This window comes from Gekko japonicus, unplaced genomic scaffold (genome assembly GCF_001447785.1).
Source record: "Gekko japonicus isolate JY-2015 unplaced genomic scaffold, Gekko_japonicus_V1.1 scaffold1422, whole genome shotgun sequence".
Lineage (NCBI taxonomy): Eukaryota > Metazoa > Chordata > Lepidosauria > Squamata > Gekkonidae > Gekko > Gekko japonicus.
Window position 1 is genome coordinate 101763 of NW_015171545.1, and position 15461 is coordinate 117223.

Genomic DNA, 15461 nt, shown 5'->3' on the forward strand with positions numbered 1-15461 from the left:
CAAGCAAGAGGCGAAATGAATTCTTCAAGTAGAACTATTATCATTGTCTACAACAAAATTGGTGCATGCTTCTGACTTATGGTGACCCTATGAATTAATGACCTCCAAAACATCCTATCATTAGCAACCTTGCTCAGGTCTTGCAAATTGAGGGCCATGGCTTCCTTTCTTGAGTCAATCCATCTCATGTTGGGTCTTCCTCTTTTCCTCCTGCTTTTAACTTTTCCTAGCATTATTGTCTTTTCCAGTTACTCTTCTCATAATGTGACCAAAGTATGGCAGCCTCAGTTTGCTCATTTTAGCTTTGAGGGAAGGTTCAGGCTTGATTTGATCTAGATCCCACTTATTTGTCTTCTTGGTGGTCCATGGCACCTGTGAAACTCTCCTCCACCGCCAGATTTCAAATGAGTCAACTTACTTTGTCAGCTTTCTTCACTGTCCAATTTTCACATCCACACGTAGTAATGGGGAATACTATTGTATGAATTATCCTGATCTTAACACCTTACACTTATTGATCTTTTCCAGCTCCTTTATGGCCGCCCTTCCCAGTCTCAGTTTCCTTCATTTTGTTTCTTGGTTGCAATCTCCCTTTTGCTTAATGATGGAGCCAAGGAACAGAGAATCTTGAACAATTTCAGTTTCTTCACGGTCAGCCTTCAAGTTGCTTAATTCCTCAGCAAGTCATTACTTTTATCTTCTTGATATTCAGCTGTAATCCTGCTTTGGCGCTTTCTGCTTTCACCTTCATCAGGAATCGTTTCAAGTCTTCGGTACTTTCTGCCAGCAATGCGGTGTCATCTGCATATCTCAAATTGTTAAATGCTCCTTCCATTCATTTTCACTCCACTTTCATCTAAATCAAATCCAGCTTTTCTTATGATATGACCTCTACACTTCTAAAGTAGAACTGAAGGGAGCCCCTTCTGTTAATTCAAACTCAGGCAGGGAATAGGTATGTCTGGTGAAATATCCAGACTAACATATTAATATAAATTTGCATTACAGGATAATCAAGTTAACGATTTCTTTTTATTTTGCACAAAATGTACTCGCGCAGAACGACTCAGATGCACCACTGTGACTATTCTCTGTATTTGCATATTTGAGTCAGAGAATGAATCCTGAAAGGTGGTAAAATCTAGGAATGCCCAGCAGTAGTTCGACTTCTTTAAGAAATTAGCACTCATCCCAGACCTATTTGACCGATGAAGCTCTATGTAGCATGTCCTGTGGTCTCTTGTAAATTGTCTCATTTCCTAGATGTCAGGGGTTTTCAAATGCGCTGCCAACAGGGTACTCTTTCCTTTTGGCTTTGTCAAGGAAACTGCACTGCAGAGCATCTCAGAGTATATCCTAAAGCTCTCAGCTTGTATGAGATGCCTGGCAAAAGACTGCTGGGCATCACTGACATCGAAGAGCAGTGCAGAATATTTTCCCGCAGTTACACATGTAAAAGAATGATCAGTAGTTGGGGGCTTTCAGAACAGTTATTTTGCCATTGCTGATGTTCTCTTTATAGTACAGTAGATATGTTTCTAATGATTCTTTGGACATTCACCACTCACGGTACCTCAGCAAAAAAGTTTCAGTCTTGGTCTCAATCAGTTTTAGAATTACATGAAGTAAATGTTCCTCATTTCAGGTCAACGCACACTATTCAACATACTTTGACAATTCATCAGCTGCTGGAAGCAGTCTACACTCGCTGATTTTATCACTTGCTCTTTTGACTGGATTTTTATTAGTATTTGCACAGGAATATAATACGCAAGTAACTCTGAATAGTTGACCTTCATTTTTAAACATCTTCCACCCACCCTCCACCACCACTGTTCTTCTGTTCTTTACTCCTGTATTGTGTGTCTGAGAGAGAGAGAGAGAGAGAGAGAGAGAGAGAGAGACTGAGACTCAAACATGTAAATACAGAAAACAGTCACAGTCGTGTACCTGAGTAGTGCCAGTACATTTTGTGCAAGATTCTTTTGAACTTCATTCTTTTGAACAAGTATGCACTCTGGCTCAGAAAAACCTAGGACACAATATAGTTTTAGTCTAAGATGTCAACAATGGATTGGAATCAGTGTAGTGTTTCCACAGGCAGAAGGACTTCCACCAGTGGAGCATAACTTTCTCACCCCCCCTCTGCTTAAGATTGGAACCTCCTCCCCCTCCAGAACTGCTCCTGGGGGATCCTTCCATCCATGGAAACACTATACTGGATCGAAGCCCTCAAGGATGGCCAGTATTCCTAAACACAGTCTGAAGATATATACACTTTCATGATCCACCATAGCAATGAGCAGAGTTTTTTAAACACTGGCCATGTCATCAGGTTAAACATTAAGGGCACAGTGAGTAGTGGTGTTATCTGTGGTCGTTCTGCAGATATGGATTTTACTTTCTGTGGAAATTTTGCATCTTTTCATTTAATGCAAAATCAAACACCTGCATTTGTTGGCTAGGATTAAGCAATTTCATGGGCATTTTAATTATGATCTATATTCTGTGTGCATCAAGCACATTACGAGGACAGGACTGGATAGTGGATATCAAAGAAGAAGCCCGACAAATAAATGGTTCATTCCAGAGTTAAGGCTGTGCTAAAAATGCTTTTCAATAAACCCTACCTGAATCCGCATCTGTAGCCTGCACTCTGGTCAACAGAGTTTTCACCTCTGTGTTTTCAAATACTGTGATGGAGTATGGATCAGCAGTAAACTCTGGGGCATTATCATTCACATCTTCTATATTCAGAATAATATTAGCATGGCAAGATCTTCCTCCGCCATCTGAAGCTTTGACTGTAAGAGTATAAACTGCTTTCTGTTCTCGGTCAAGCGCTGCCAATGTTTTCAGCTCACCTGTACATGAAATGACAAAGGAAAATGAAAATGAATGGCTTTAATAACAAGGCCCGAGCATTTCTTGCTGATCTATGTTTTGTTCTGAACGTAGAACTGTGAGTTGCATTTTTGTTTTGTAATAACTAGACATTAGTGGCTACCTTTAAAAGAAGGATTCTTTTCTCCCCCAGTGGCATATTTAACAATGACTGCTGTTGTTTAACAATGGCGCCATGCTTACAGGCTCCTGTTGGGCAAAAATGTCAACGAGTCCCTCTACATCATTTAAAAAGGCATAGGTATTATTCTGCAAGGCAGTAACAAATCCAGCAACTTGTCCCTTAAGCAAAACAGAGTTGTTTGCCAATGTGCCAGGAAAGTTCCAAGCAGGCTGCCCTTGGCACTGACTGTCCCATCAGCACAACTGGCCTGACATAACACAGCCAGGATGCCCACAGCTTTCAAAATGTGGTAAACAAAAGACTGGGAAGGGAGTGGTGGCAGCAAACCAGCTGGGGATGGGTAAGGCACAGTAAAGCAGTAAAAGGACAATCAACAATAATCAGGTATTTGAATAATCATACGCTAACTGTGCAAATGCAGTCTGTTGAATGTCCAAGTGCGCAGACCACAGCTTGCAGACCTGCTTGCAAACTGGCCACCCGCGCGCAAGAGCTTCCTCCATGGCCGGCCCAAGCACCCGGGAGGGGGGCTGCCGCGAATGATGCCGCCCTTGGCCCGGAGGGGACGTACCTGGCCCCAGTCCTCTGCTCCCTCACCCGGGCAGTTCCCCCAAGCAGCTTAAGCCGTGACAGAAAGGGGATGAGAACGGCGAGTGGCCTGGGTCACGTATACCCGGGCCTCTCCCTTCGGCCACCTCGCTGCCCGGAGATTGACTATTCTTAGGTGATGGGAAGTATGTAAACTTAACCAAAACATGCTCACCGAGCCCATGTAGTAGCACTGTCAATAGTGCTCCTGATTATGTGATTTCTTTCCTTTGGAGGCTTTATATTAAAAAGACCCACATAATCCACTTTCTATGTTAGGAAGAAAGCCATTATTAGGGGGGGGGGTTTGGTGTGTGTGTGTGTGTCCCATGTAGTAGCACTGTCAATAGTGCTCCTGATTATGTGATTTCTTTCCTTTGGAGGCTTTATATTAAAAAGACCCACATAATCCACTTTCTATGTTAGGAAGAAAGCCATTATTAGTGGGGGGGGGGTTTGGTGTGTGTGTGTGTGTTAGAACATTTTAGTAATTACTTTATCTCAAAACAAGCTAGAAAATCTGCCAGTGTGCAGCTCAATACATTGGCGTACCCTGGGGAGGAAAAAAAAATCATGCTCATCCATCCAGCAGCAGCCTTGCGGGAAACAAACATTTCTGAAAGGATGGGTATTATTCGTTATGTGGCTAGAATATGGAAACAGTTTAGAATAAGTTAATTCAGCTTTGTTTCTTTTAAAATGTACAGTCGTTGAAAGGAACTATTCAGGCCCAGTTTGCAAAGACTGGCATGAACATCACTTGGTTTCTTTGCATGTGATCTGAGATGCTGACTCCTTTGAAAAGATTGGTGGCTGACATTGATGTGTAATGAGCTGAAATTTCTACCTCTGGTTTTGTATCTGCCCATTCTCACCTGCAAACTGGCATGCAGTACTGCAATTAGCAAATATAGAACACACACGGATAAACCAGAACTAGAAAATGCAATGTATTTAAAGTTGAACCCACTTAAAAGGCTTCATTCGTCGAGACTGCATATATTCTCCTTTTATTCTTCATTCACAAGTACTTTTTTACCACCGTAAGGTGCTAACACAAGCTGTGGCCTAAACAGAGAAAGTTTAAAGCACACACCTTGTATATACTGCTGCCTATAAAATCTTTTCTGGGGCGAAGTATACAGAATGAAGTGCAACTGCCGAGAGATAACGTTGGTGGGGAACGCAGATCTTCTTCTGCAAACTTACAGAAAAATCCTGATGGATCAGAATAAAGGTCTGTTCGAGTCCAACTGGCAATTTTCAACGACAGCCAGAAAGATGATTCCAGGAAATGTACAAGCAGAACCACATCCTTCCCCTGCTTATCCTGAGACTGAAATTTCTGGGGAACACACTCTCTGTGCTTTATTTAGTATACATAGTATATTGCATATCGATTAAACTTTGCTAGTTTGAATCTATTTTGACTGCTGTATCTGCAGATTCTAATTGTTAGCTGTCTTATTCTGAGATGCATCTTTAAAGTAACATTGTAACCTGCGTTGACCTTTTTCATGGAGAAAGGTGGGCTAAAACTGCCCTAACATCAATAAATAGTCCTGAGGAGAGTCTCCATAGCCAGAAGGGATTTCCACCAGCAATACAGGACTACCTCGCCTCCCCAATCCTGCTGCAGGTCCAAACAATCCGAGACTTTCTGTTCTTGAGGGACAGAACACCAGGACAAGGAGGGAGTTCGTAAAAATCACTCCCTTTTTGTCAGCAGAAATGTTCAGCTGGATCCAACCCACTGGACTGGCCTCCAAAGGTTAGACGGTTGGTAGTTAAGGCCATAGCCTTTTCGAGCAGGGCACTCTGACACTGGAATCTCGTTCTTATATGCATGCACACAGCCCCAACTCGTTGTTTTTAGTCCCCTACGTTTTAATCCATTGTTTTCTCATTCATTTCTAAGCAACATGCTCTCAGGTTCACAGCTGACTAAACAAACGGATGATCTCAGATGGCTATCATCACAGTTTACAGGACTTCACGAATACTACCTGTGTCTGGACTGAGTTTAAAGTCTTCTGCTCCAGCACCATGCAGGATGTAAGTGATTTCTGCATTTGAACGAATATCTGCATCTGTGGCAGAAACTTGCATGATGAGTTTGCCAGGAGGAGAGTCTTCTGAAACAGCCTCTGTGTACAATGTCTAAAAGGGTTTAAGAGTAATATTGAAAGAAAACACAACGTTATGGAATTGGATTATGGAAGGGGGTACCTGAGGTGTTTTGTGCTTTCATGCCAATAAAGGTTTTCTGTGTGTGAATACCTGAGGTGGATGTTAAAAGATTTTTCAAATATGGGACATGAAGCAAAAGCTGTGAAGCACAAAAATGGTCAAGAGAGCTGCTCTAGCTCATGGAAGAAAACATCTACAGGTACTGTTGAAAAAGACATGAAGCAAAAGCTGTGAAGCACAAATATAGTCAATCAAGAGGCAAGAGAGCTGCTCTAGCTCATGGAAAGAAAACATCTACAGGTACTGTTGAAAAACAGTTTATAGTACAATTCTAAACAGAACTGCAACCTTCTTAAGCCCATGAGTTTGGTTCCAGTCAATATCTGCACTAAATCCCCTTAATTAGGTGATTAGCACAGTTATTCGCTGGCAGGTAAAGGTGTGCTTTTTTGTAGGCTAGTAACTCATGGACATTCATTCACAAGGCTATTTTAAGAAATCTTTTCTTTTTATGCGTACAGCTGTCTCACTAGTCTTATGTATGTTTAAGAATGTATATTTTCTTTGTGCTAAAAGTGAAAGTATACTAAAATGCATGCTAATACCTTTTCACAAACTGGATCATTGTCATTTGAATCAAGGACTTTCACCTCCACCATGGCTCTTGTTGCAAACATCCCGTCGGTTGCTGTGATGTTTAGGAGATAATTATCTTTCACTTCTCTGTCCAGGGGTTTTCTGACATACACTTTCCATTCATTCTGTATGTTTTCCACAGCAAACTGTCCTAATGGATCACCTCCTAAACAATTGATAATAAAACAAATAATTCATCTGAGGAAGGCGCTATTAGGCTGAAAAGAGGACGAAAAGAAGCTTGAGAAAGGATTACATCATGGAACTGCATCTTTTTCAAGCAGAAGGGTGTTGCTTGCACAGAGCCCAATGCCCCAGGCTGTATCAACCCTGGCAGAGCTGAGTTTACAGATCAAGTTTAGCAGGAAATGGATAATTATATTCTGAGGCTGACATAAGAAACATTCCTGATTTCTGATGGGGCCTCAGAGTTTATTTCTTATACATTTTAATATATATATATATATCCTGCTTTTCTCTCTAATTGGTACCAAAATTGGCTCTTCACATCGTTCTCCCCTCTTCCACTTTATCTTCACAACAACTACCTTGTGAGGTACACAAGGCTGAGAGACTGTGATGGGCCCAGGGTCATCTGGTAAACTTCCACAGCAGAACTCAGATGTCCCAATCCCAGTCAGACACACTAGTCCCTATGCCACGGAGGCTAAAAATAGGCACGAACTGGCTCATGAACGATAGTCCATGACTAATTTTGGATGGTTAATGAAGCAATGTTCACAAACTGAAGAGCCACCACGAACTTCCACAAATTTTAAGGCTGTTCGTGAAGAGCAGAAAACAGGTTTCAATATCTCTGAGCCATTTAAACTCCTGCTTTCTGCTCCCAGCTGTTCAGTTGTTTGGTTTAAATGTCTAAAAGCCATTTCACCCCTGAATTCTGTTCACTGTTGCTTTTCATGGTGAGCAGAAAGCAAAGAGTTAAATGGCTCTGCTCCTCATCAAAAGCAGGGGTGAGCAGAAAGCAGTAGTCACAAACCAATACAAATCAGTTTGGTTTGCAAACCATCGTATCGGTTTGTGGTTCAGCCATGAACTGAACTGTAACAATGTGGTTCGTGCCCATCCCAAATGGAGGCTCTCCATGCCACCAACCACACAGACAAGACACACTGGAGAAACTTGGCAGCCAAGAGGTCGTTGCCACATCTGTGGCAGGAGGAACCATGAACTGCAAGAAGCACACATTGCCACCAAAAACAGCAACCCAGATCGAGTCCTCCCCCCAATCTCATAACTAGAAATAAAACTTAGGTTGTGGCTTGATATCAACAGGCTCTGCATTTTCCTGCCCATATCAGAAGCAGCCAATGGTACAGGCCAAAGGAAAATGCACATGTCTGAATCTCACAAATAATGGAAAGAGAGGTAATATAGGGTTTTAAGTGGCAGAAACAATACTATATGACTATTATTTAAAAGAAACCATGACCTAATACACACGCCAGCAATGTATTTCTAAATATTTACCTGTAATGAAATAGTTGACTTGTCTGTTGGCCTCTTCTGAATCAGCATCGGTAGTACTTAATATAGCAACAACTCCTCCAGTTGGATCATCTTCACTGACCGTGCCTTTGTAAATCTCTGCGGTGAAGCGTGGAGGGTTGTCATTCACATCAGTCACAGAAATGTCGACGACTGCAGTAGAAGACAACTGAATTTTCTCGCCTCGGTCAGATGCCACTACAGCAATTTTGTAGGAATCCTGCTTCTCCTGGTCAAGCTCTTTTAAAGTTGTAATCCAACCTGTTTCCATGTTTATGGCAAAAGTATCTATGATATCAATCTCTTGTGTGGTCTCTAGCATATAAGTAACATGCCCATTGGTTCCAGAATCCTGATCAACTGCTTTGACTTGTATAACCTTTGTTCCAGCTGGCATATTTTCCACAATGTATGCTTCATATGGATTGGACTCTAAAATGGGTTCATTATCATTTACATCTTTTATCTGAATGCTTATGTCTACTGAGGCGACAATTTTGTAATTTTCACTCATATAATGTGCTAGCACTAAAAACTGGTACCATTTAGCTGTCTCATGATCAAGGCTTTTCTCAAGTTTCAACTTTCCATTTTGCCTGTCTATTACAAAATATCCATCTCTGTTGCTTTCTGGAGTATTCCCTTTAACTAGGGTGTATAGCAAGGGCTGAGTGTGTTCTGCTCGTATAACATCTATCTCTGTCCCAACAGGAGTATCTTCAGAAAGAGTATAAGAATAAAATGGCTCTGAAAATCTTGGAAGAGGCACTTCGGGGGGGAGTATTCGAACATAGACAGGAACAACAGTCTCCTTTTGTGGGGATCCACCATCTAGTGCTCTAACAAAAAAAGTGAGGAACTCATTTTCCAAACCAATTAAACTTTCCTTTGTAGTGATTAGTCCAGTCAAAGGATTAATTTCTAAATTCTCTTCAACGTTTTCAGACTCTGCTTCAATGGTGTAAGTGATGTCTGCATTGGTGCCCTCATCAGCATCGGAAGCTAAAACCTTAATTACAGATGTACCTTTTGGTACATCAGTTCCAATATTTGCCTCATATTCAATTGCTCGGAACAAAGGGGCGTTGTCATTAACATCAGTAAGGATCACATTGATGCTGCAGAAGGCCACTTTCCCGCCAGAATCCTTCGCCATTAACCTGATGGAGATCACTTTTTCAGCTGGAGTTTCACGATCAAGCTTTTCTGAAGTAAATATCTGTCCTCTCTCATTAGTATAAAACCTGTCTTTTGCGAAATCATTCACAATATGGTATGTTATGTGGCCATAGTCGCCAGTATCTTTGTCCACTGCTTCAACATGAATCACCAGCGTATTCAATGGAGCATTCTCAGCTAGTTCTACCTCATATTCCGTCTGAGCAAAAACGGGGCTATGTAAATTGGCTCCAATTACAGATATAGAAACCTGAGCCGAACTTCTGAAGACCCCATCAGAAACAGAGACATTAAGACTGTAAGTAGACTTCAGAGCCTGTTTGTATAGGTTTGAGAGAGTGATGACACCAGTTTTGCTGTCGATTACAAAATTCATGTGCTCATTCCCTGTTAATATGGAATACTCTAGTTTGCCCACATCTGAACTGTCTGCATCAGAGGCCTTTACACAAGTTACAAAGTGTCCACGGGGAGCCAGTTCACTGAGGCTAGCTTCATAAAGCAGGTGGTTAAATACAGGTGGATTATCATTCAGGTCTGTTATATTGACTGTTACAGTAATGTCACTGCTCAATGGAGGCATCCCACTGTCTATTGCTCTTACTAACAATTTGTGTTGCTGAGTCTTTTCATAATCCAAACTCCTTGCTGTCAGGATGAGACCGGTGCTGCTATCAATGTGGAAATAATCATGGCTTTTGCTGCTGTTTTCTATCAAGTGATAGGAAATCCCTCTGTCTGTTCCAGAATCAGCGTCTGCAGCCCTGACATGTACAACAGATGTTCCAATTACAGATGCCTCAGAGAGGGTGGCAGCATAAAATTGCTCTGCAAAGACAGGAGGATTATCATTGATGTCTTCAATTATTATGTCGACAAATACTTCAGCATGGGCCCCTGTCAGAGAATCAGTTGCACGTATTCTCAGCTTGTAGGCAGGGTGGGCCTCAAAATCCAGAGGGGCAAAAATATTGATAACTCCAGTATTGAAGTTGATGGTAAACTGATTGAAAGGGTCACCATCTGTGATGCTGTAAAACACTTTGAGCCCTTCTGGGCTATTTGCTTGCACATGTACAACAGGGCTGTGGATCTGGATATTTTCTGGTATCTCTGCACTGTAGAAAGGTTTTTCGAACACTGGCATGGCTTTATTCACCACAGTGATTGGAACTGTCACTTCAGCAGAAAAACTTGGTTCTCCTTCATCTTTTGCTACTACAGTGAGGAGATACTCTTTATTGAGAGTATCTGGGTCAAACGGCTTCTTGAGTGAGATTTCACCAGTGGTTCCTATTTGGAAGAGGTCATAGTGTTCTTTGAGGAAATAAAGAACTTCTCCATTTCTGCCGATGTCTTTATCCACAGCAGTGACACGGCGAATAACCTGGCCCACTTCAGAGTCAATTTTAACAGTGGCATAATATGGAAGGTCGACAAAAATAGGGGCATTATCATTTACATCTTCTACAGTGACCTTTACCACAACATGTGCAACTAGAGAAGGCTTATGCTCTGCCGTCACTTCTACTACAACGTCAAAAAACTCCTGCAGTTCACGATCAAATGGTATTCCAGTGGTTGAAAGGACACCTGAAGTGTAGCTAATTTTAAACCTGCTGTCTGGATTTAGAATATGATAGAACAAAGGTTCATTTATTTGACTCCCCACAGCAGCAATAACAGCGATTGTTTTTGCTTCTGTGGAATTTTCTTGGACTACAGCACGGTAGGGACTCTGTGTGAACTTCAGCTGGTTTGCTTTGCTCTCTTTCACATTGACTTTTACAGATGTGGTACTTGCAAATCTGCCATCAGAGGCTCTGACTGTCAACTCATATCTGCTTCTTAACTGAGTTGTGTTCTGCACAGTAATCTGCCCAGTCTTGGAATCGATTGAAAATTTTTCTCCAATGTTGCCTTCAGTGATAGAATACATTAGCTGTGAAAAAGCTCTTGAATCGGCATCTGTAGCATTTACAATAGCAACTTTCACCCCTTTATAGGTTGGCACTAACAGGGTGGCCTCATAAAAGTCTTTGGAGAACACTGGAGAACAGTCATTGATGTCAATTACGTAGATGGTCACATTTGCTGCATATTCTGCAAATAAGCGTGGCGTCCCCATATCGTGCACTTGCACGGAGAAGCGAAATATATTTGTCTCTTCATAGTCCAAGCTCATTACCGTCCGGATAGCACCTGTACTAGAATCAATGGCAAAATACTTGTGAACAGATGGCTCAACAATCTGATAGACAAGCAGAGCATTTGATTCCCTGTCAGCATCTGTCGCTCGTATCACTAAAGGGACATTCTTGTCGGTTAGAACCACACTGTTGATTGAAGCCGATTCACTGATGAGTCCTGTGTATTCCGCCTGCATAAAAGTTGGTGCATTATCATTCTCGTCTTGAAGATGCACCAATACAGTAGTGTTAGTAGACTGGCCAGCCATGTTGGTTCCCTGAACAGTGAGACTGTAAAAAGGCAATGTTTCAAAATCAAGCGTCTTCTGAGAGGTAATGACACCAGAGTTTGGGTTTACAGTGAAGACATCACCCACATTACCGTCTTTGATTTCATAAACGACTGATGACTGACTGTATGCGGTAACCATGCCAACAAAACTGCCAATGTTGCTGCTTTCACCGATTTCTGAGGAGTATTCTTTCATTGTGAATTTTGGGGATGCGTTGTCAGAGATTGTGACGGAAATGTGTACCGGTGTTACTTCGCTCATTGGAGGAACCCCTTTATCTGTGGCCTTAACTATCAAAGTATACTCTTCCTGATTGCTAAAGTCCAACTCCTTTGCAGTAGTAATGCTGCCTAAGACTGGATGTATATTAAAAGCATTTCCAATATTCCCTGTAAAAAAAGAAAAAAGAAAAAAGCAAGCACAATTAATAACCACGGAGGGTATAGTATAGACGTTTGCAACTAAACATCTTTTAAAAACCGTATATAAGATTGTAAACTGTATTAGAACTTAATTATTTAATGAAACAGTAACATTGTATGCAATTCAAGAAACATGAAACTTTTTGGAAAACTTCCTTGTAATGACGAAATACATTTTCCATAATCTTACAGTGTAATGGGCACAGATTGGCATAGCTATTTGCCAATGTTCCCTCTAAGCTGTGGAGTCTTGTGAGCAAAAATTCTACTTTGTGTGCTGGTGGCATTAAAGCTGTGAGCCAGCCATTTGGCTGCTGCATAAATTAGTTTGCTCTGGAACCATCCTTCCTGAGCTGAGTCAAAAATCTGTGAGCCGGAGGCTAAAAAGCTGTGAGCTAGCTCACACTAACTCAGCTTAGAGGGAACACTGGCTATTGCACCTATCATTTGTTACCCATGCAAGGTGAAGAATAAGGTACTGTCCAATTATATATGGATATTAAACAGTACATCTCCTGGGGAAGACGGTACTTTCATTCATGTAAAGAAAACCCAGAACAAAAGTCATATGCATTCCAATCCGATCGGAACTACAGTCAAAATTTAAGCATATTTTCAGTTCCTCAAAAGCACGGCTTCAAACATCAAGAGCTTATAAAAAAATATGCTGTGAAAATATTGTAGGAAATTTTCCTCAGTGTTTTTATTTATATTCATTTATTTGTCACATTTCTAGCCCGCCCTCCCTGCAAGCAGGCTCAGGGCGGCTCACATTATTTGGCCCACTGGGCCAAGATTCATATAAACATTTAAAACCAATCAAACAATCAATCAGTTACAATAAAACCAGTTACACAATCAATCAATTACAATATACAAATTATAGTGCTCACAGTACTTTTTAGGCAAGATGGTGTGCCATATAGGGCCAGAACATCCCACTCAGCAGCGCGATCGCACTGCAGCCCTGCCTATGCTGCAGATAGTAATAGTGGCCATTGGTGGTATTAGTGGGCGGCTCCTAATTTAAAGCCTGGTGGAAGAGCTCCGTCTTACATGCCCTGCGGAACTGCATAAGATCCCGCAGGGCCCTGATCTCCTCTGGGAGCTCGTTCCACCAGTAAGGAGCCGCCACTGAAAAGGCCCTAGCTCTGGTCCCAGCAAGCCTGGCATCCCTTGGGCCTGGAATAACGAGCCGATGTTGTGACCCAGACCGTAGTGCTCTCTGGGGTATGTATGGGAAACTAGCAATTTTTAACACATTCCTTTTAAAAAGTTTCTTATAAGTTACTTAAAAATTAAAATATGCAATGTTCCAAACTTGAAACTTTTGAATAATACCAAATACAAGTTTGAATGATTAGCAAAAGCAGTCAAAATAAGCTCTTCAAAATTACGAGGATAATATATTAGGTTTTTGTACTTCACAGGAATTCCAAAAATTAAGATTCCCAATTAATAATACTTCTGTCTTCTTATATTTCGATTATAGATGACCAAATAGATAACTACTACTACACCCATGACATCATCATGAAAATATTCTAGTAAAAGCATTTAAATTATGTACTTGGGTAGGCAGTTGATATTATCTTTTTTTCTTATAGAAGGCTGTAAACAGAGTGCCATTCTTAGAATATCCCATTACTAATCCCATAAGCCATTACAAGCATCCAAGGAATGCTCATTTCATATGCTTAGAACTTCAGCCCGAATGCTTTAGCTGTTTATTAGCTCAAGATATTAGAAAAACAATGCTGAGAAAGTTCTAACATTTCCTCCCACAGAACTCTGTGGATAAAGAAAAAGAGGAGACGTGTGAGAGAAAGAGCATGAGAATATGTACATACATGGATAAATTCCTCACTGGAAAGGGAAAAAAAATGTTTTGTCAGGTACTACTTGCTGGGATCACATTACAATGATATTTTGCAAATTCCACTGACTGTCAGTTTGTTTCTGGGCTAAATTAAAGATGTCACAAGAGGATTCCACAGGGAGCCATTTCTTCCATATTACTTCAACACACCCCTCCCTGCTGAAAAAAAAAACTGAACAGTGAACAGGAGAAGAGGCATTGCTCTGGATGTCACAGCTTGAGTACCTATCATATAGGTCTGTTTACGCTGTGGTGCCTAAACTATAGAACTTTCGGTACAGAGAAGCCTACCAGGTACCTTTATTAAGGCATTTTGGAATTTAGTAAAGACAGATTTGTCACACAGTAATACAGGTTCATATAACAGTATCACATTTGCTCTATTTTCGAAAAGAGAATTAACCTACCTGACCTCACTCAGCTACTGATTATTGTTACTGCTTTTATAGGTCACAGGTTTACAATATTAAAAACAGCAATTCCAGACAAATCAATGCAGGAATTTTCAACAATGTTTTGAGAAGAAGGGTGCATTCTACCACATTTGTAAAGGAGACGTTAATAAACCCAATGGATTTAACAGATTTGGATTACTGCCTTTATGCAATCCAAGTTTACACCAGCCAGCAGCTCAAGGAATAGAAATAAACGTACACATTTTAGAACCCTCAAACAATGTAATCCTAATAACACTCTTCTGGAAGTACACCTCACTAAGCAGACATGAGTAGAATTCTTTGTAGACCTGCTTAGGACAGCACTGTAAAGATAACAGAAAGAATGCCAGAAGCTAGGTCTAACAAAACTTTGCCTAAAGAATCTGCATTTGTTTTTATATCCCTAAATTTTAAACTCTGAATCTTTTAAGCTGTAATCAAACATCGCCTTTTAAAGATAACATGATGCTGACGATTTGCAGACATACCTGATTCTATGGAATACACAATTTCTGCATTTTTCCCTTTGTCCTTGTCCAGTGCTGTAACTTGGAGCACCACTGACCCAACAGCCGCAGACTCGTACACTCGCCCTTCATAGGATGAACTGGTGAACCACGGTGCATGATCATTTGTGTCACTCACATTAATGATGATTCGAGCAAAGTTGCGCTTGATGGGAACATCTTGATCTCGAACCTAAAACAATATCCAGCCTATTATTTCACTCATTTTTAAGTTTATTACAATCAGTAAGAACTAATTATCACTGATGGTGTAATTCAACACACTGAAAGCAAGCCATGTTTGTGGATTGCGCAGTCCTACAAAGACAACACATATCATCTTTGCGTATGGATATTATCTGCCTATTTATAAAATGGGTGTGTGAAGCCAAAATTAGAGAAAGGGCAGGGCTAGAGAGGATCCAGGCAGTCAGTAGACACTTCCAAGGATGTAGGAAAATATTACTTTGCTCTTTTTTCTTCTTCAAAAGAAGAAGAAGAATAAGAGATTGGATTTATACCCTGCCCTTCACTATCCAAAGAAGTCTCAGAGCAGCTTACAATCTCCTTTCCCTTCCCCTCCCTACAACAGACACTCTGTTAAG

The 15461-nt window shown here is 41.0% G+C and overlaps 1 protein-coding gene across 1 annotated transcript in view; it reads right to left on the reverse strand.

Annotated features, from left to right (window-relative positions):
* Nucleotides 1-15461, reverse strand: part of FAT1 (FAT atypical cadherin 1) — a 148664-nt gene that overhangs the window by 33629 nt on the left and 99574 nt on the right. Inside the window, exons 10-14 of the mRNA XM_015419675.1 lie at nucleotides 14839-15049; nucleotides 7934-12001; nucleotides 6412-6608; nucleotides 5623-5776; nucleotides 2631-2864 (exon numbers count right to left, since the gene is read on the reverse strand). Of these exons, the coding sequence (XP_015275161.1) occupies nucleotides 2631-2864; nucleotides 5623-5776; nucleotides 6412-6608; nucleotides 7934-12001; nucleotides 14839-15049 (4864 nt within the window). The remainder of the gene's footprint in view (nucleotides 1-2630; nucleotides 2865-5622; nucleotides 5777-6411; nucleotides 6609-7933; nucleotides 12002-14838; nucleotides 15050-15461) is intronic.